Raw genomic sequence first — 20,684 nt, forward strand, 5'->3', positions numbered from 1 at the left:
CAGAGGCTCTGGCATTTTCAGGGCTACAGGTCTGGCATTTTTACACCCTCAAGATACAGTTCCTAGACATGGCTGTCAAGTCTGCATTGATAAACAAAGCACCAAAGAAACAAAGGCCACCTTTCTGCAACACCCCCATGCACCAGGGTGCTCATGCAGGAATCTTTGGGCTCACACCCCACCAGCAGGTTCCAAAGGGTTGATGAGGACACCTTCCTCCTCATAGGGTCTGAAACTACACCAGGGCACCCACAGTACCCACAGTACTGCATGTTGACATATCCATAGGACATCTAGGGCAAGTTAGACATGGTGCTGAACAACCAGATCCATTCCAACTTCTTTGATCTCTGCAAGTGCTCCCATTCTGGGGCTCCCCACTCATGGGTACTTACAGCTGAACAGAGGCTGGGTTGATTTAAGATTCTCAGTGTTCTAATCCAGTATTGAACAAACATTAAAGGCTGATGTAAAGGACAATCTGTACCAGTTAGTTCAGAAAAAATAATTTTGTCTTTTGCCCACAGATCAATCTGGCAACTTTCCCTTCAATATCTATTTAAGAGTTCTCTGTCTTCACTGCCTTTAACATAAAAAAAAAAAAAAAAAAGTTTTCTTACCTATGAAACTTAGGAGTCTGGTTCCTTTTTCTCTGTTCTCAGTACATGATATATTATTGTTTCCTAGAAAGTTTCCAGTCAACTGGCCTTTTTAAAATCATAAGTCAACAATTTCCTACACTGTTAGTTCAACAAAAGGATCACCAAGTGTGGGAAAGCAAGCATGAGTATTACAAGTGCCTCATGAGAAAAATCCCAGCAGGGTAAAGATTTTTCCACCAATGCTATTTTTGGTTTCCCCCAACCTGTGCTGTATACAAAATCACTGATCCCTTGGTACACTTGTGAGCACATTTCAACCTATAACTGGTTCAAATTTACAGGCTTAAGCCTTAAATTATTTTTAAGGCTTTTTTATAAGCCCTATTGCAGAGCTCCCTACTATTCCACACTGTTAAAATTCTCCTTTCTCTCTTTTGTCTGTTAAGGACTTTACTTCCCATCTCCACATTATATTTCCTTGCATCTCTAGCTTCCTTGGTCCACCACAATCAATTGAATCCAGGGTATGTGCTAAACCTGTAAGCAACACATTATCTCCTTTTCTGAACCCACAGATGCATACACAAAACCTCTGTAGTGTAAAGAGACACAATCTCTACTAAAACCAGATCTGGCTCACATTATAAACTGGCCACTGCCAAAGTGTGGGAGCAGAACAGCAAGTCAGAGACCTGCCTGGGGCTTTTATACTCAAGGCAGGATGCAACTCCTGCCAGGTCCTGAAATCTCCCCCACTGGAAAACCTTGCACCCCCAAATAATGACAGAGAAGGACAGTTTTCAAATAATTTATTAGGAATTTAAAACTGAAATCTGGAAAAAGGGTTACAGGTGTGGAGAGAACAAACACTGGAGTGTAATAACTTACTGGCTTAAAAACACAGCTTTATTTCTTTTAAAAAAAATGCCCACCCTGAAACCAGAGCCCCAGCCTCCAGGCAGTGGCCAGAGAGTGACTCACAGCCCAGCAGCAGCACAGCTGGCCCGGGATGTCTGGAGGGGGCACGGAAGCAGCTCAGCGCATACACCAAGAGGGAGGAAAGCGCTGTCCGCAGACCCAAATTTGAAGTATATAGAATAAAAATAAACCCAATAAAATGCAGCTCTTCTTTAATTAGGAAATATTTAAAAAAACAGACATACAGACTCTTGTCTCAGTAACAAAAATTATTGCTTTGTGTTTTCAGTACTGATCTGTTAAGTACCTTCTTACCTAAACAGAACTCTCCAAACGCATCGCCCAGGTCAGGACAAGTTCCAACAGACGGGGGAGAGATAGAAGAGAAAAAGGGCCCTGTGGGCACTGTGGCCCTCCCAGTCCTTTTCTAAATGCCCATCTCCTTTACAGGGGCTCAGTTTGGGGGAAGAGAGGGAATGATTTTTAAAAACTTAAGATGAAGCTTTTATTTCCCTGGGAAAAGAGTTTGGCTGCATCTTAATAAAAGGCTTAATCACCCCCCTTAACAAGGTCTTTGGTTCACTGAAATCCAGACCCAAACCTGCCCCATGTATTCCTGCTGGAGGTCTCCCCTGGCAGAGTGCTGGTTGGCAGAGGCCTGGACCATACCAGGGGAAGCCCCAGCAGGTTCTGGAGAAGGGACCAGATCACCCCACACAGGACAACGGACAAATTCCCACAGTCTTCAGAACACAGAGTAAAGCAAATGGGAAGCTGCAAATCTATAATTCATATAATCCCTGAGAAGCCCTTAACCCGCCCCCAAATCACCACCCTAATGCTTTTCTCCCCTGTTAATGAATCCCCATCCCAGAGCCCTGCCCTTCAGAGAACGACTACCCAAATCTCCCCCTGGCTGACACCCCTTCGATACCCTCGCCTCCGGAGGAGGATCCCCTTTCCCAGGAAATCTTGACGCAAGCGATAAAGTTTGGAGAGTGAATTCCTTTCAAAGTAACCAAGACAAGCAACGGCGGCAAAGCCCTTTCCCTAAGCCAGCCCAGAGCCTGTGCTACGGAGCCCAGGGATGGAGTCTGTACATCAAGCAATTGGAAGCAGCTTTAACCCGCTCAGCAAAACAGCCGATGGCTGGTACGTTTCACCCCGCCCGCCCGCCCGCCCCCCTTTCATCTCATCTCATCAGAGGTCTTAAAATCTTACAGTAAAAGGTGTACAAAAAAAGAACAAAGTCCTGTCAGGATTCTGCTGGAGAGTATTGCTCACGCTGCGGCACCAAGTCCAGGACCTGGAGCTGCTCCTTGGAGCCAGGCTGCAGGCAGCAGCCAGGTTCAGCTCACGATATTTACATATTATACAGGAGGAAAAAGAAAACCCCACGTAAAACTAAACCTAGGAAAAAAAATCTTTCAGCTGTAAGGATAGTGTTTTTCACTTAGCAAAATATACATTTGTTTTGTTCCATAGTGATGTCCAACGTTTTCGGATCCTTGGAGTTTCACACTTTTCAAAGCCTCACATTTACAAAACAGAAACAATTAAAAACAGTTTCTTTAAAAAAAATAGAAATACAGCAGTTCCTCTCAGCCTTTGCTCTCTCTCTCTGTCTCTTTCTTCCCTTCAGAACTGCATTCTTGTTACATACCGTGCTTTAAAAACACTGACGACAACAACAACAGAGTTGAAAATATTCAAAACAGTTTCAAAGCCAAATAAAAATACTCCTCAATGAAAACTACCTAACACAATCACAAAGCCAATTCATAAAATATGTCTACTAGCTCGGGAAAGAGCAAACAACAAAAAGAAGGGGCAGCCCCCAAAAAAGATAAAAAAATAAAATAAAAAAATAAAACTAACAGCTAATAAAATAAATAAAAGAAGAATCAGTGGGCTGGGGGCAGGGAGGGGAAGCGTAAACCGTCGGTGGTTAGTAGGAAAGCGAGATGATCTCCTCGGGTTCAGTCCAGTGTGGTCTGGTCAAAGGGAGAGATCGGGCAGGGCGGCAGGAGCCTGGCAGCCAGCCGGCAGTGTGCAGTTTGATTCAAGAGAAAGGAAACCTTGGCTCATCCCCCGAGGCTCACCAGATCCTCCAGCCACGCGCTGTCCTCGGTCAGGTCACTGGGGAATCTGCGGGAAACAGCAGGGGAGGGAAGGGACAGGGTCTAGAACAGCCACAGCTCTCTTCCTGGGGCTTTCTTCTGGTGTGATCTGACAGAAACACCCAATACCCAAACTTTGTCCCAACCTAGTCTTACTCTGCACATCACTGGCACAGGGACAAGGCACAGCAGAGATGTTTCTGTCTTCAGTGGCAATGTGCAGGCCTGGGGAACAAGGTCTCACACACTACATGGCCTGGTCCCTGGGAGGGCTGGGACATAGCAGAGTCCAGCCATTTCCCCAGCACTCAGCTCAGTCCAGCCCTGCCAGGCTGCCATAGGCTCCTGTCTGTGGACACTGCTCCCTCCAGGTTTTGCCCCCCTTTTTGAAAAGCTGGTTGTTTACTTTTTTAAATTTTAAATTTTAAGCCAGCTAACTTCAGTCACATTTGAAAAGCAAACAAAAACTATTCACCAGTTCCCTCTCAGCCCTTCCAAGGACCAATACCAGAACTGATCAGATTGTCCTTCTGCCCTTTTCCCAGGCAGGAGATGAAAAAGTTCACTTCCCAGAGACTGGTCTCAGCAGCAGTGAGAACAACCAGCTGCATGGTGGAGGCTTCCCCAGCCCCACAGAAGAGCCAAGCTTGTCTCTCAGATCACCACTGGGTTGTGACGGTGGCCAACCCTGCAGATGTTTTCTCTTTTTGTCAGTGCTTCATTTTATTCTTCTTTGTGCCAGACCCTAAGACACTCTCCACTCCCAGCCTGGGGAGTGTTCAGTAGGAACCCAACCTGCCAAGCCTCCTGGTTCAGGAGGGAGCCCAGGCTGGCCACAGGACTCCTCCCACAGGCTGGGCCAGGCCATGGAGCCACACAGCAATATCCACAGCTTCAGCTGAGAGCCCAAGCACAGGGACCAGCTCAGAACCTCACTCCTCTCTCTCATTACCTGCTCCTGTTCAAAGCTGTCTTACCTCCTGCCTCCTTGGTCCCCAGCTTCAGTGATACCCATTGGTAAAAGCTGTTGCAATCAAGGGACCCTGTGAAGAAAGAGTTAAAACCCCACTCTTAAACAAAAGAACAGTGAAGAAGAATTGCTAACACAACAAATTCAGTCATGGCCCAGATGACTGAGTAAATGTTTTCATTTGGAGGTGCCAGGTCTAAAGATCACATCGCCCTGCAGAATGCTGTGTCAGGGCCAAGATGGGCTCTTGGAAAGCCTGGGCTAGATCAGGGAAAGGACTGGAGATCAGGACCTTGAGTGGTGATCAGAGAGAGCCAACAGTAACCAAGCATGTGGGCTCTGCACTGCCCATCTTGGTCTGGGGCTCAGCAGTGGCACAGCCAATGCTGCAGTGGGTGGTATTTCATCACCAGAAAACAGACAGTGGACTGAGGGAGCCACATGGGGACACAGCCCACTCCCCATGTCTCTCCCTGCACAGAGGGAGCACTCACCCCTAGGCTGTGTCCAAAGCCGGTGCTCGGGGCTGGGCTGGCAGCGCTGATGTAACTGCTGACCCCTGAGTCCTGGTTGGCAGCCCCGTAAAGCTCTGCCATGGGCCCGGGACTGGTGGTGCCCAGAAAGCCTCCGGTGCGACTGGGGGTGGAACCTACAGCAGGCAGCAGAACTACAGAGTGAAGATCCCAAAAATGCAACCCCGTCCCACCCCCCTCCCCAGCCCCTTGGCAAAGCTCCTGCAGGGCCCGTGCTGGGGAGGGAAGTGGAGTTACCTGTCCCTCGCACCACGGCCGCCGCAGCCGCTGCTGCCGCCATCGGTCCATACGCAGTGAGGGGGATTGCTGCAAAAGAAGGAACAGGCAGCTCAGGAGCACTGTGGCTACATGGGAAACTCCTCAAAGGGAGCCTGCATTTCCTATTGCAAAACACTGGGCTCACACATATGTATTGGCTTGGTGCACCACAGAGGACATTAAAGGATGACAACAGGGAAGTGCATAGCCCTGAATTTACCAGTGTTCTTTTGCACAGCCAATGTCCAGGGGAATGCACGAGCCATGCTCTGTCAAGCTCACATCCCAGAGCAGCCAAAGGCATGGTGTGGAAGAGCTGAATGAGAGTGGGCAATTTCAGATGTATCCTGTCACTGCTAAGCTTGCAAGATGCAGTTAATCTGAAGCTACAGATCCAGATTTTGGCAGTAAATGTGGAGAATGGCAACAGCTCAGGGACAGCAGCTGAGGCTTAACATCCTGAGGCTCAGCCCCTCCTCTGTGTCTTGTTAATATTCTTGAATAACAATTTAATAGCCTCTTTCTCCCTATTTCTTTGCACAACACATACCATTCTCCCCACACTGAGTTTTGCTCCTGATTGCTCAAAACCTCATTGTATATTGTAGAAAAGCAGGAAACATATACCTAGGGAACAGGAACTAGAAATTGCTTAATTAAAACAGTAAGTCTTAATTTATATGTAGCAGTTCTAATTCCCAACTACTGCCAGAGGCATTCAGCCCTCGGGGCAGGAGGCATCTAGCCAGTATGTTTCTCTTTGCCCTTAAAATGACTGGGTCAGCATTTCATGCTTGAATGTGAAATTCACTGTGATTCTGTTTAGAGCACCATAAAAAGAGGTCAGAACAAATCAATCGCGTAAAGGCTGAAACCCAGACTAGCTTAGGAGGGAATATTTAGTAGCAGGCACCAGCGTGTTTCAAGCAAACGTCATAGGAGGCTTCTATCTGGGTTAGCCGCTCATTACAGGCCCTGGGCCAACGCAGGCATGTTGCTGCTCCACATCACCCCCAAAGATGCTTTTCTGGGAAAGAAAGGCTGCTGGCAGCCACCCTCCTGCAAGTCCCTAACACATGAGTGAATGTGGTTTTACTGAGAAACGAGGCAATGTCATCTCAAAAGCTCCAGCTCTTTTTCCAAGAAAAATCCTTCTTGCCTTTGCAGTGTTATCTGCTGAGACACCAGGTTTGTGCTGGGTGACAAAGCACCTGTGCGTGCATCCCTGCCTGTGCCATCTCCTCCCCTTGGCTCCCCTCCCAGAGCCGTGGAGCGCAGCCCGTGTGTGCTGCAGCCACTCAAGGCATGAGGGCCCTCGAGCGCACGGCTCTGCCCTCCCCAGGGCCAACTGCAGCCTCTGCACGGGAACCACGGCCCAGCCAGGGCTGTGCAGCGCCTGCTTAACAGAAGGGAAGCGTCTCAGGGAGGGAAGGATGCCACGATCCCCAGCTGGTACTTCAGCGAGACACTCAGGACTGTCAGCTAACGTGGCACCCAGCCAGGACAGCAGCATTAATAACTTCTTGTTGTGCAGAGCTCTGGTGCACCCCCAGCACCAGTGACAGCCAGGCCCTGGGTGAGTCACCTCTGCTAGGAAAAGGTGCAGGACAGCTAGGGGTGGACATGAAGGGAGAAACTATTCCACCAAGTCACCAACATTCCTCTACAAATGTGATGGGTTTTGCAGAAAAACACACATGTAAATAAACAACTGGACACACATCTGCTTTGCTTGCCAAGCAGAAGGCTCAAAGGTGCTTATGTAGCTGCATACATGGTGTCAGGGAAGGGTTTTGTTATGAGGGAATGGGATTTAGTTTTCCCCTACCTCCCTCAGGGAAATTTGTTCATTGGTGGCTGCCAACCTCAGCATCCTCACAAACAGAGAGTCCCTGAGGATTAACATAGTTTTGTGCCACAGAAACTCCCTTTCAAGCCTGTTTGTACTGCTAATTCCAGAAGAGCTTCCTTGGAAGGTTTTCCATACCCCTTTGCAAAGAGATTCAAACCCTGAAACAGGTGGGGGCAAGGAAGCACTGGGAAGGAGGAACACTATGGAAATGAAATGGCACATGGGGAGCAGGGTGCTACACAAAGCTGCTTTTCTATGACAGAAACCAGGGACAGGACAGAGCTGGGGAAAACATGGCCATGGAAGGGCAAGTAGACAGAAGGAACATCACATAGGGAGAACACACTGCACACACCCCAGGGGCTGAGGATCCAGAGGGCATTTGCACTTTGAGGAAGGTCACTGAGAACAATCCTCTGCTCCCATTTTGTTCCACAGCTCCCTACAAGTACTGCAGGACTTTGCAAGGTCCCACCACACTCACTCCTACCTGGGAAGCCTGTGTGGGAGTAGCTGGGGAACTGCACCACTCAGAGCAGGGAAAGCATTCCCTGAAGTCCCTCCTTCCCAGGGAAATGGGGTTAGAGTAACCAGGAGCGCATCCACATCCTCTCCCAGCACTCCAAATTTCATCCTTGCAACAGCTCAGGTTAAAGCCATTTGTAGACCTGTTGAAGTCACCCTGCTCTCTGCAGCTTCCATATCTGGTTTACATACAGCCTGGGGCAAGGAGTTAAAAATGAGACAGGCAGCAGGAAAGGACCTGCATGGCCCTCTTCAGAGGCAATACACATGGCTCTGATTGCCTCTCCATCTTTCCATCCCCAGCTTTGAATGGAGCTTATCCAGATGAAAGAGGAAATAAGGCACATTTCCAGTCTAACTGCGCCAGGCTGTGGAGCAGCAACACCACTGAAACAGCACAAAGCCCCCTTCTCCCCTTGCAGCTTGTGAGTTTAGGAAATGAGTGGGACTGACCTGTGAGCTCAGGGAGGACGGGGGCACTCGGGAGAGGGGTCCGCTCTACACGGAACTCTAAAAACGAAATGCAAGACAGCTTAGGAACTCATCAAATGCCCCCAGGGAGACCCCCAGAGACACAGCAGCCAGGGTCTGCTGGGGGAGCAGTCTGCAGCCAGACTGCAACCAGGCCAGTGTCTTCTTTAAACTCATTTATAACTGGTGCTGAAAGGTGCTGGACTCCTGCCCTGAAGGCTGAAAGGATCCATTTATCTCGGAATAAACGTGGCCAGGGTAGGGCGAGTTCAAGCATCACTGTGTAGCCTCAGGTCTGCCCTGGAGCACCACTCTGTGACCTGGCCAATCTGACCTCTCAGCCAATCTGACCTCTCAGCAGCAAGGCCAGTGGGTGCTCAGTATGTGCCACACTCAGCCTGGCACAGGTTTACAATGAGGGACTTGAAGCCACTACAGCTAGATTCATGGAGAGCTTCCAGACAGCCAGGAGGCAACAGCAACTTTCAGCCAGTTAGCCTGGGCTCACCTCGACAAAGAGGAAACTTCCCATTCCCAGCCCTTAATATCAAAACTTCATATATCAACCATCACACTGAGGGATGGAGTAAGGAAGGGATGCTCAGAGTTGCCACAAGTCTAGAAAATAGCAACAGCACAGTGTGTCCCTTAAGTGTGCTCTGCCTTATTCACTGGCCTGGCAGAGAGCAGGAGGGGAGGCCCCACAGCTCTGAGCAGCCAGGACACAGCAGGTTCCAGCCATTGATCGCTGAATCCATGTTCTCAGTGCATGGCAGTGTTAGAAACCACCCAGTTTGCAGGGGATCTGCAGCCCCCTGATGCTTTGTGAAGGCTGTTAGTGGTCCAGGCACTGTTCAGAACACAACTGCAGTGCTGCAGGCACCTGCCTTTTGCGTGCCCAGGAGATCCCTGGCACATGGGGTTGAACATTCTGTGCTACTTTCAGAGTGGTGGCAACCCTGGTAAAGAGAGACAGACACACACAAAGGCAGTGAGACAGGCAGAGCTGCAGGGCCCTTCTGTGTCACAGCAGCAGCAGCCCTGCAGAGGAGGCCAGCAGAAAGGACATGGGAGCAGCCTTGGGCTTTTCCTGCCACTGCAGCGTGAGGATAATCCTAAAGAAGGACAAGCGGTTCCCACCTATTCCAGGGCTTCTCCAATCCCCCTTCCACATCCATCTCCACTTTAAAGAAAGACCAAACAGGGAAAAGGGTGAAAGGGGCAGAGCCTGGGTTATAGATCATGCCAGGGGCTCCCATCACCTGAAGGCAGACCAAAGAACAGAGCAGGGAGCTCCACTCACCAGGGAACTGGTAAGTGTAACCAGGTGCAATGCCAGTGTAACTTCGACTCGCATAGGTGGCAGCTTGGAAGCCTGGATAACCTGGGGAAGAGAACAGGACTCTGTTACTGCAAGCTGGCAAGGTCTGGCTGCTCACCAGCAGCAGGAGCATCCTCTGAACAGCAGAGAGAGGTAGCAGCAGAAGCCCCAGGAGAGCGATGGGCAGAGCACACAACACGTGCGAGCCTGCAGAGTTTCAGCAGGCCCATTTAATTTTTCCTTGTTCCAAACATGTAAGGACATGGAGATTTCCTTCTCAGACTCACAGCTCTGCAGACTGAGGCTTTCTGATGCATCAGCTGGATTTACAAACAGGAGATCAGGGAGGAGGGGGCATTTGAATGGCTGAGTCACTTTTGCACTAGAAGGGTTGGTGAATGCAGGTACAAAGAACATTTCTCCATGGTGCAGGCAGGAGCACAAGTCCTGCTCTTCCCCAGGGAGCTGACCACCTATAGGAACAAGCCTGTGAGAGGGCAGGGCATTCACTCACAGATGAACATTTAATTTGAGATTTCTCAAGACAAGAGTCCGTATATTTACCAGTGACTCAGTTTGAGTCTTGCTGCTTTAAAATTCAGATGGCTCAGAAAAGGCAAAACCCAAAACCACAGGCTGGAGATTTATTTTCCTTCAATAAGTCAAGAGAAAACATTGGTGGAAAAATGCCCTTTTGGGGGTTTTGTTCAGTGACTAACTGCTACTCAGCAGGCTTAGCACTGAGAGCCAGGCTGAGTACACCCTGCCCAGCAACACCAGCAATGATCCTGAGCAAACAGTGCTCTTGGGTCAGCTCAGTCCTGGCTCCAATGAAAGCGAGAAGAGAGAGAAGCCAGGACCAGCACCCACACTGGTAGGATCATGCTGACTCTCAGATCCAGGCATGAGGTTTTGTGGTCCTACAAAAGATAGGGCTACAAATGACTTTTGTTTTTCATTTTTAAATTTTTATCTGAATGCTTTTGTCTTGGGAGCATTGGTAGACATGAAACTCAGCCTGCTTTTCACCAGCTTCTCCTTACAAGACAGTTCCATGATAATGTATAACTTTCCCTGTAATACCAGGTATTTACTGTACCTGAGAGGGAGGGAACAGAGTGAGACAACACTCAACTAGAATTTAAAGGGCGTTTTAACAGTCTGTATATGGCAGTGGGGACATTTACACCGACCACTGCTTCAAGCGGAAGCGTAGCGGCTCTTTAATCAACTCTTTAATCATCAGAAAGCCTGTACGAGATGAAGAGGCCTGGGTACAGATTACTCCACACTCAGCTCTGCAGTTACATCCCGTTCCACATGAAGGAATTGCTGTCCACGTGCACTGCGGGACCGTGGAGGAGCTGCCGAGGGGCAGAGCCGCCCCGCAGGGGCTGAGCCCAGCCTGCCCGGGTGTCACAGGACCGGCCCGGCTGTCCCAGGACCAGCTCGGCTGTCGCAGGCGGCGGTGGCACTCCGGTCTGCAGTTTTTCCCGGTGCCAGCAGAGGGCAAGTTGCGATCGCGAACAGGCCCCGGCGGCCCCGCACGGGGAGCGCTGCCCTTGGCCGCCCCGGCGCTCCCGGAATAAACCTCTAAGCTGCTGCCTGGCACGGCCGGGAGCGGGGGGAGCGCGGCAGAGCTGACCGGGGCTTACCCAGCATGCCGATCCCCAGCATGAAGGCATCCATCCCGTAAGGCATGACTCGGGACCGCCCTCGTGCAGAGCCCGTTGGGGACATCACCTCCTTCGGCTGAGCTTTTTTACACTCCACCTGCCACAAGAAAGTAAGGATCAGGCTGGCCTGTCACAGGCTGGATCACAGACTGTCACAGGACACAGCCACGGAGCACAGGCAGGTCAGGCAGGGCTGCCTGCGTGACAGCACGTCCCAGCCCCAGCCACCTCTGTCAGCCTGCCCTGCTGCCCTTCCTGGCATCACTGTCCCCAGCCCACATGGTGCCAGCCTTCCCTCTTGTTCTGCAGCCACCACAGGCAATGGGGAGTTCCAACACTGCTTTCCTCCTCGTGCTGTTGCCCTTGATGTTCTACTTGACCCTGCACCAGAGCCTCAAAGCCTAATTTTCCTCATTTCTGAATAAAGGTAAAACCTGCCCCTTCCCAGGCCACTACAAGGTTTAGTGTAACTTCAAAAACTCCAAGCGCAGTACAATTCCTTGTTTAGCTAGCTCTCCTCCTTGAGAACTCAGTATTATGCTTGTTCACCCCCATATGGTGAGTTTCTTCCCCAGACTGACTGCTGTGATTTTTGGGAAAAGACTCAATCTGATTCCCCACTGCAGAGAAGATGCATCAGGACCCAAGTGCCTCACACTCTGCCTCTCCCACACCTCAGTCCCTGCTCCCCCACGTTCTGCCCCAGACACTCACCATTTTGTTGTTGATCTCATGGAAGTGGATTTCACATACTTTTTCCACAATGTCTTCACTTTCAAATGTGACAAACCCAAATCCTGAAGAAAAAGCAAAACTCCCTGATCAGGTCAGACCTCTCACAGTTTGAACTCCCTACTCACAGCCTTTTATTGGCAGGAGAAAAGGAGAGTACAATCAGCCCTTTCGAAAACAGCTGTCACTCATCTTCCCTCTCCAGCAAATTCTACTTTTATGCACAAGAACAGGACTGTCCTCTTATAGATTCTCCTCTCCTACTCATCCCGTACTTCCCACCCACTCTGAACCCAATTGGTCTCAAACCCAGGTTTGTTGTTCTTTGGGTTTTTTTAAAATTTGCTATTTGCAAGGCAAACCACATGGCTGGTAACACAGGGGAGGATCTGGGCAGATGCTCACACAAAGAATCGGTGGGGAAACCAACAGCTGCTTGCCAGGACATCACCACCCTCGCTAAACGCACCCCACCAGCAGGAACACCCTGCAGCTCCCTCGCAGGCACTGGCCATAAAGCCTCGTGTGAGCAGGCACAGATCAGCAGTGCAGCTCCACACAGCGAGGCAGATACAGGCACAGAGATTTGCAAAGTTTCACCAAAGTAAGGTTTGTATCTGGGGTAAGACAGGACAGCGTGTTCCTGGCCCCTGGCCCACGCTCGCACCTCCTTTCTCTCACCAACCCCTTTGCTGACAGCTCTGGCAAAGCCCAGCTCGGGTGGGCAGACTGAACTCCTCTAAGCTGACTGCAACTGTTTCCGGAGAACTGAGGCAGGTGGGAGGATGTCTTAGAGCTCGCTGTGCAAGCAAGCTGGGATTAAGCAGAACTTTCCGCTTTCCAGAGCTGGCCAATTCCAGAGCTGGTGTTGTAAAATAACATTCAAAAGCAGATGGGAATCCACTGCCCAAACCTCACCTTTTCTCCACACTGCCAGAAACACCTCGCTATAAACTCCTCCATCTGTCTGTGCCCAGGTAGATTCACACCACTCACCTCAACACCCATTAGCAGAGGAGCACAGGAATTCAGCAGAAAAATGTCAAAAGCAGTCCTGAGCCCCATCAGTCCCCCACCAGGCCTGCTATGCCCTGGGCTGAGCCCCTGACTGTTGACACAGTGCCTAGCAGCTCTCCCTGCTGCCTCCCAAAATGCCCAACGGCTCTAATTGGACCAGTGACTGGCAGGCACCCATGGAGGAACAGGGGTTAATGCTTCTTCCCTTTCAAGATGAAGCTGGAACAACATCCTAGGACTGCCGAGGCCTGGCAGTCAAAGTAGATTGAATGGCTTTAGAAAAAAGTAAAAATCTGAAGGGCACAGAGAGTAGCAAGAGCAGAAGGGAGAGTTCCTTCGCTGCTCTGGGGGCAGGACTGCTTGGAAGTGCTTCAAACAACACACAGGAAAGCAGTCAGCATAGGGCTGTTACTGACCCTGGCTGGGAAGAGGCTGAAGCTAAGTTTGCAGGTCAAGTTGTTGCCATTAAATCTCCAAGCTGGATGCAAGTGTCAAGCCCTGCCACACCACCAGGTAGTCGGCCTGAGGACTGACCAGGAAGGCAGGGACACCCATGGATGGGCTGGGTCTGTATAGCACAAATAGCACAGCCTTGCTCCATCCTGTAACCAGACTCCATCAGCAGGACTCTGGTAAGAAAAGGTGACCTGGGAGCACAAGTGGGCTCCAGGCCGAGGAAGGGGCGAGAAGCAGGCACTCTTCAGGCTCTCGTGTCAGCTTTCCCAGAGCTCAGATTACTCGGGACAAGGTAAGACACACACTGCAGGCTGGAGCCACGGAGGTGAGCATGCAGAGGAGGGGGCCGTCTCCTCTCACGTATCTGCAACTCGACGAGTTTACAGCACAGGAAACGCACTGGACAAAAGCTCTCTGTGCTGTGAGGGCCGCTGGTAAAAGATGCAGATGCAAAAGAATGGGGTGACTGGAGGCAAGATAGAGAGCAGCTGCGACCTGCATCCCCTGCTGCTAGATACCGACCCCTCCCTAGGCAAGGCAGGAGGCAAATCCTGTGCAGTAACCCCTCCTAGGGCCAGGAGACAGCTCTCACCTCGGTGTCGGTTGGTTGTCTTGTCAAACATCAGCATCGCATCATCCACCTGCAAAGAGAATGGCTGCAGTCAGATTATTACTGCTGCAACAAGCATCCTCCAACACAATTGTTCAGAGCTTCCCTGGCTTTCCCAAACCTGAGGGGATCAAGATGAGACATCCTGTCCCCGAGAAGGAAACAGGGTGTGCACACATATGCAGTACACATAAGCTATCACACCAGGCACTTCCTCAAGCCACAACCAGCATGGTCCTGGTCCCCCCACCAGCCCAGGGCAGGTGCTGCTGGGCTGAGCCCTTTCGGCCCAGCCCGTGGCAGCAAGCGACCCCGATTGTTTGCCTGCAGCTCCAGCCGGGAGCCAAGGAGCAGGGAGGGCATTGTTCCCAAATCCCGGCCTCAAAGGAGAGGAGAATCAAAGGGGGGCAGAGAAGCAAAGCTGGAGAGGGGAGAGGAATAAGGGGCCTCCCAGCGGTGGGGGAAGCGGAGGTCTCAGACAACAGAGCCTGCCTGGGAAAGCTGGGAGGCGCCCCCACCCCCACCCCATGAGGAGCCTTTCCTCTAAGTGAGGTTTCCCACTGCTGGAGGCTGTAATTAGAGCAAATTTACTGCAAGGCCTGAGCAGGGCTGCCTTCCCGGGGGGAGGGGCGGCCGGATCCCATCCCCCAGCCGGCCTGGGGCTGCTCTCCTCCGCGGCACATCACCGCCTGGTGCCACTTTTCCCCCCATCTTCCCGCGGGTGTTGCCTTGTGGAGCAAAGCATCCACTCCGCAGGTCAGCCCGAGCAGGGTTAAAAAATACACTTCAATCCCCTCCGTGTAAGCTCCAGTGTAAACCTGTCCCACTGACCCATCCCTCCTCTAATACCACTGCCTTAATCCGATTATGAAACTGGACGTGCAAGTGCTCAGGGGAGGTGGCAGCAGTCTCCGGCCAGCAGCTGCCCTGGCCCTCCTCCTTCTCCATGTGAGACAGCCCCTCCCTGAGCAGCGAGCCCTGCACGCCCCCCAGCTCTACAGGATTTCCCCCTTGCCTTGCCCCAGGAAGAATCTGCATTGCTGGCTGCTCCTGAACAGTCACTGGACCTGGCAGAGCGCTGGCACAGGCAGCCACGGGCTTTGCCCATGGAGACCCCACAACCCCAGTGAGGAAGGGAGAGGCTCCTACTCGCAGGCCCCCAGGACACCCAGCTCCACCTCAGGGCCAGGTGGATGGAAGGAGCCCTTACTGACAATTCTAGTACCATCATAAGCAGACAGGGATCATATTTGATGCCCTTGGCATTGTCTAACACATCCACTCCAGGTGACAACAGACAACCTGGCTCCTGCTCATCTCACACACTTACCATCCTGGCTCAGCCTCCTCAGCCAAGTAAACAAACACCTGAGAAACATGCCAAGCATCCAGCCTGGAGCCACAGGGGACATAAGCCTTGACACAGACCTGAAGCAACTCCTCAGCAGCTTCCCAGGACACACAGTTAGGGAGATGGGCACTGAGAGCAGCTCCTCACGCTGTCATTCCCCATTGCCACTTGCTCCCACATCTGCACCATTTCTCTTCATGGCATAGCACAACTGTCATGTGCTGGAGGGAAGCCAGACATGGCTTTAAAAAAGTTCAACAGGTTTTATTGTCTGGTTTTCCTCATTTTAAAATCTAGATCCATTCCCCCATGCAGTTCACAAAAGGCTGGAGAAATAGCTGCTGTCCTCCACAGTAAACACTGGGAAAGCTGTGTCAAAGGCACTCTGAGGCAGTGCCACTCCTAGCTCAGGTAGCTGGAGACCACAAACCCATCACAATGAGAGAGGGGCATGAGAAAAAAAAAAACAAACTAGTGTCAATGAGCACAGGCCCACTGCTGATTTACTCTGTCTGACCAGCCCTCCTCTCTGCAGAGCCTGGGAAGCAGGAGCAACTGCAAGTGGCAGAGCTCATTGCACTTCCACACAAACTCCTGGCACAGCAATATCCCAGGCAATGGCTGGGCACTGCCACAGTGCTCAAGCACTCAGAGAAAGATATGCAACCACTTCATCCCAAACCATGCTGTATGCTGTGAGCAGAGCTGCAGCCTTCCTCCTTCTGCGCTTTTTCCAATGGCTCTGCTTTGACGTGTACCCAGCACTCCAAAATGTACTTGTCTTGCAAAGACATATTTGTTGTAACACACGTGCTCTATTTGAAAGCTGTTTCCTGCTAAAAACTACATCTTATACAGTACATAAGTGTGTGTGTGTGTGTGTATGCACACAACTCCAGAGCTTCAACTCTGTATGGCTGTAACTGATATATTTTATTGCCTTTAAAACCTACACATGACCATCTTTATGTCTCCTTTCAAGGCAGCCTGTGGGTTGAGTTGGGTGGTCTCAGCACACACCTGTGAGGTAAAGCAGGGCCCAGATCCCCCCTAACCCTGGCAACAGGGGATACATCCATCTGTCTCCTGCCATGGATAACTTGGGCAGACCCTCCCTCTGAGGCACCACATCCAGCGCCCACCAAAGCTCTGCCTGCACCGACTCTACCCCACCACGGGCCGTCAGTGGGCAGCTATTGTGGTGCTGAAGCACCGCAATCCCCCACCCCCGCTCTTCCCTCCGCGCTGGGCCTTTCCCGGCTGGGCCGCGCCGGGCCCCAACAAAGGCGGCCGCCGGCGGGGCCGTCGCGATGGCAACGCGGCCGCCATGGCAGCTGGGGCCCGGATTAGCGGCTCACAAAGCCGCCCCGCAGCGCTCCGGGCCCGCGGCCTGCCATGGCCTTCGGGAGGGCACCCACCGGGGGCCTCCGGCACCCCAGCACAGGCGAACCGGCGTTCCCGAGGGATTCATGCCCTCGTTCCAGCCCCGCGGCTCTGGGCACGGACACCTTCCACAGGCTGCTGCAGCCCCTCCAACCGGGCCGTGAACCTGCCCCAGATGGGGCGGCACAGGTTCTGTGGGCAGCCTGGGCCGGGGCCTCGCCAGCCTCACAGGGAAAAACTTCATCCTAAGAACCAACCTAAACCTTCTCTCTCTCTCTCTCTCTCTTTCAGTTTGAAGCCATTCCCCCTTGTCCTGGCACTACATGCTCTTGTAAATGATTGCCCCCAGGAACCTGGTGCCTTGAGCTAGAGGGATCAGACAGGATGACTTGGTGCTCCCTGCTTTCTAGGTCCTAAGTGTTCCTATGCCTTCCCTAAATAAGAAGGGGAAAAAAAGAGAAGTGATTTTTTTTGCATGCTTCCTGTCTGGGCTAAAATGTATTTTTCAAAAGCATCTATCCTAATTTAAAGTGGTGGCAAATCTGCGACACACTCAGGCTTGTGGCCTGAGGGTGACATACAAACCTTCATGCAAAAGCCATCCAGCAGCCTGGACTCCCCTGTCCTCAGAAGCAGAGCATGATCTCCCCCTAAAGCCAACATCCAAACTGAACTTGCCACTGGATTCTCAACAATTGACTAAAAATCCCCCCTGGGAACCTGGTACCTTGAGCTTAAGGAATCTGCTGTCTTCTCTCTAGATCCTAAGTGTTCCTGTGCCTTCTCTGGACAAGCAGGAGAAATGAGGAGCAATTTTTGTCCTGCCAGGTGCTAAAAAAAAATGTGAGGGCACTTGGAAGAAGAGTGAACAGAGTTCACTCAGAGAAAGCCCTTTCCTCAGAGGGTAAGTCCCCTAAAGCAATATTTGAAAAGGGCATCCTCAACAGTTCCTTTTCACACAGTCCCAATGCAATTCCAGAAGTAGTACTAGACCCAAATAATAGGAAAAAGTCTCCTGAAAAAAACATTTTCTGAGATGAAGATACCATGACTGAAGCTTCAGCATCTCTCATTTAAAGGTGCCATAATTACAAATAATCCATCCAGCTTTGGCCAAAATATCTGGGGGTTTTCCGAGGTTTAATTCCACTCTAATATCTTTCAATTTTCCTGTTTCATTTTTAGTTATCTGCTATGGGGAAGCCAATGACATCCTCATGCAGTATTAATAAAATAATAATTTTCAATACCATTTTGATAGGAAATGTTGGATGCACTTTCACAAAGGTAGATTTTGAAAGTTGGTAGTTTTGAAAGCAAAGGGTTTGTGGAGATGGAGATTCCACCTGAAGTGCAAATAAAAATGTCTGAGCTGGTCCAAGAAGGAATCACAGAAATATATTTGTAGTAAAGTTAAGCAGAAAAATAGTAACTGTTGAGACAGCTTCCATATGGAAAATAGAAACCAAACCATCTAGAAACCACTTGGCCATCCTGTCAAGAGACAGACAGCATTAGCAGCCCTGTGAGGTTCTCCCAGCTGCACAAACAGGACAGGCCAATTCCAGGAGGAGGATGCATGGACAGAGAGGCTGGCTCCAGGGAGCAGGTGTGCTGTGCTTTTCAGACCCTTCTTACCCTGCTCTGCAGAACTCTGGGAATGAGACTTGGCCAAGGGGACAGAGCCTGCTCCATGCCACAGAGAGCAGAACAGCCTGTCCAGGTGTCCTTGCCCGCTCTCACAGGCACCTGGCAAATATCAGGTGAACCCCAGAAGACCTGAATGACCATTACTGCTGGAGTGGTTTTGGCTGTGTGCCTACCAGATGCGGAGCACAGAGAACCCTTTGTTCCAGAGGCATTGTCACCACAGGCCAAACAGCCTACTGCCACAAGAGAGGTGATCAGATTCCCCTTCTCCTCCCCTCCCCATCTGTTCATGGCAACCATGTTATGTGTGAGAATTTACATAAATTGCCCTCTGATCTGTGGAAGAAAATCCAAAATCCAGTTTGGAAATCCACAGCAGGTTGACAAGTAGCTTTGATCCCTGAAATTTCCAGAGAGCGGCAGATTAAGGATTAATTAATTAACATTCTCCCAATCCAAAGTGAGGAAAATCATGGCCACTGTAAGCACAGAAACAATTCTTCCTTAAAGGCATTTGCCATCAGTATCTGAAGGTTTTCGCATTAGCAGAGAAAACTCATTTCACACACCTAAGTCAACCACCCCATTCTTGTGGCAGGAGTACATGAACAGGCATTTGTGACAGACCTACAGACCCTCACCTGATCCAGCACCTCAGACACTGTGATTTTCCCTCATGGCAACAGTAACAGCCATCACCCCAGTGAGACCTCAGGACCTCTCAGGTGCAGAATTTGGATGGAGTATTAGATGGCAGCCTAAAGGTCAGAACCCTCTCAGACCCCAGATATTTTTTCTCGTTTGCTTCCAGGGTATTTTTAGAGAGGAGATCTCTCTCTTTCTCTGGGCAGGAGAGAGGCTGAGCTTTCATGGCCGACTCATCCACACACAATTACCTCAGGCCCAGTGAGAGATGCAGACTGGGTTTAAGCACTTTCCAAGCACCCTTGGTGCTGCAACTGATTAGTGAGTCATGCAAAGACGTCACTGGGAATGTATTTCCTGCACTGCTGCTTCACCAAATGTAAAAGCACACAACAAAACCATGAGTTCAAAAACCTGATTCAGGTGCAGGCCCCCGTTTCTTCCAGGACCTCTGCACTTCCAGTTTCTGTTAAGATCAGCTTCTCTCCTGATGACAAACAAAAGACCAGCTGCATCAAGTTAGAGCAGAGCTCTGCCTTGCCCAAAACCTCCCAAGATACCAACCAACAGACAACTTTGGAAGAACATAAAGATAAGGCAAGGATATTACCACAGAGCCCAGAACACTACATCCCCATCCAAGCTATTTGTGATTTGGAGATTTCCTGAATTCAAAGAGGTGTCTGGGTCTGTTAAAAGACCTTCCATGAATTTGCCCAATCATTTTGGAGCCTATATAAATTTTAGTAACAACATCCTGCGGCAAAGATTTCACAGTTTAGATATGCACCACGATAAAATGACTTTATTTGTTCTAAGCCTCCTCCTATCTTGCAATTTATATGACCTTCTCTACCACAAAACTTCATCAGACCAACTCTTGCATTAGAAAGATGATCTGAGTTTTTTTCAGTTTTGATTTGAAACAAATAACCTTGCTTACAAGATCAGATACCCAACAGTCCAAAGAAATTACTCTGATGGACAACTCCTTTTCCTCCCCAAAAACAATACAGAACAACATGTTCCCACAGGTTGAAGTAGCAAAGGAGGAAGCTGCAACTTGAGCTCCTCTGGCATTCTCATACATGTTGAACTAGACACAAGACTAGCTGTGCCTGAGGTGGTAGCTGCAAGACACCTTCCTCCTCTCTCTCTTGCAGGTTTCAGTGAGGGTGGCAGCCTCAATCTAGAGCAGCTGTTGAAATAATTCCTTTTGCTGTCTAAAGATCTTCAACACCATCCAACTTAAGCCAAAGTACTTGGCTACACATACTGTGAATGAAAGTCTTTCCAGGACTTCTGTCCTACAGTTGAAAAAATAATCTCCTTTAGAAAGCACATGCATGGCCTGAGCTTGGAGCTCAGAGAGATTCAAGTTTTGGAACCAGAGAGGTGTTTCCTTGAGATCCAGCTTTGCTCAAAGCCTCACAGCTGCACCTGACAAACTACAGCCAGCTTGAGATCACTTTTCAGTCTCTCTCTCTCTGTACTAAAAAAAAAAAAAAAAACAAACCAAAACCTTTGTATTTTCTTTCTCAGAAAAACAGCAGCCCATGTATTTTAGTCAGTGTTTTGCAAGGGAAAAAACCCC

At 50.3% G+C, this 20,684-nt stretch overlaps 1 protein-coding gene across 2 annotated transcripts in view; it reads right to left on the reverse strand.

The window, feature by feature from the left end:
* Window positions 1–1,395: 1,395 nt before the first annotated feature.
* The window catches only part of MSI1 (musashi RNA binding protein 1), a 30,063-nt gene continuing 10,774 nt past the window's right edge, over window positions 1,396–20,684 (reverse strand). Inside the window, exons 7-15 of one of the 2 annotated variants that reach the window (XM_059485347.1) lie at window positions 14,044–14,092; window positions 11,961–12,043; window positions 11,226–11,343; window positions 9,553–9,633; window positions 8,232–8,288; window positions 5,381–5,449; window positions 5,105–5,259; window positions 4,618–4,683; window positions 1,396–3,668 (exon numbers count right to left, since the gene is read on the reverse strand). In XM_059485347.1, coding sequence (XP_059341330.1) covers window positions 4,642–4,683; window positions 5,105–5,259; window positions 5,381–5,449; window positions 8,232–8,288; window positions 9,553–9,633; window positions 11,226–11,343; window positions 11,961–12,043; window positions 14,044–14,092 — 654 coding nt within the window. In that variant the 3' untranslated portion in view covers window positions 1,396–3,668; window positions 4,618–4,641. Of the gene's footprint in view, window positions 3,669–4,617; window positions 4,684–5,104; window positions 5,278–5,380; window positions 5,450–8,231; window positions 8,289–9,552; window positions 9,634–11,225; window positions 11,344–11,960; window positions 12,044–14,043; window positions 14,093–20,684 lie in introns of both variants that reach the window. The other variant, XM_059485346.1, reaches the window with a different exon arrangement.

This window comes from Ammospiza nelsoni, chromosome 18 (assembly GCF_027579445.1).
Source record: "Ammospiza nelsoni isolate bAmmNel1 chromosome 18, bAmmNel1.pri, whole genome shotgun sequence".
Lineage (NCBI taxonomy): Eukaryota > Metazoa > Chordata > Aves > Passeriformes > Passerellidae > Ammospiza > Ammospiza nelsoni.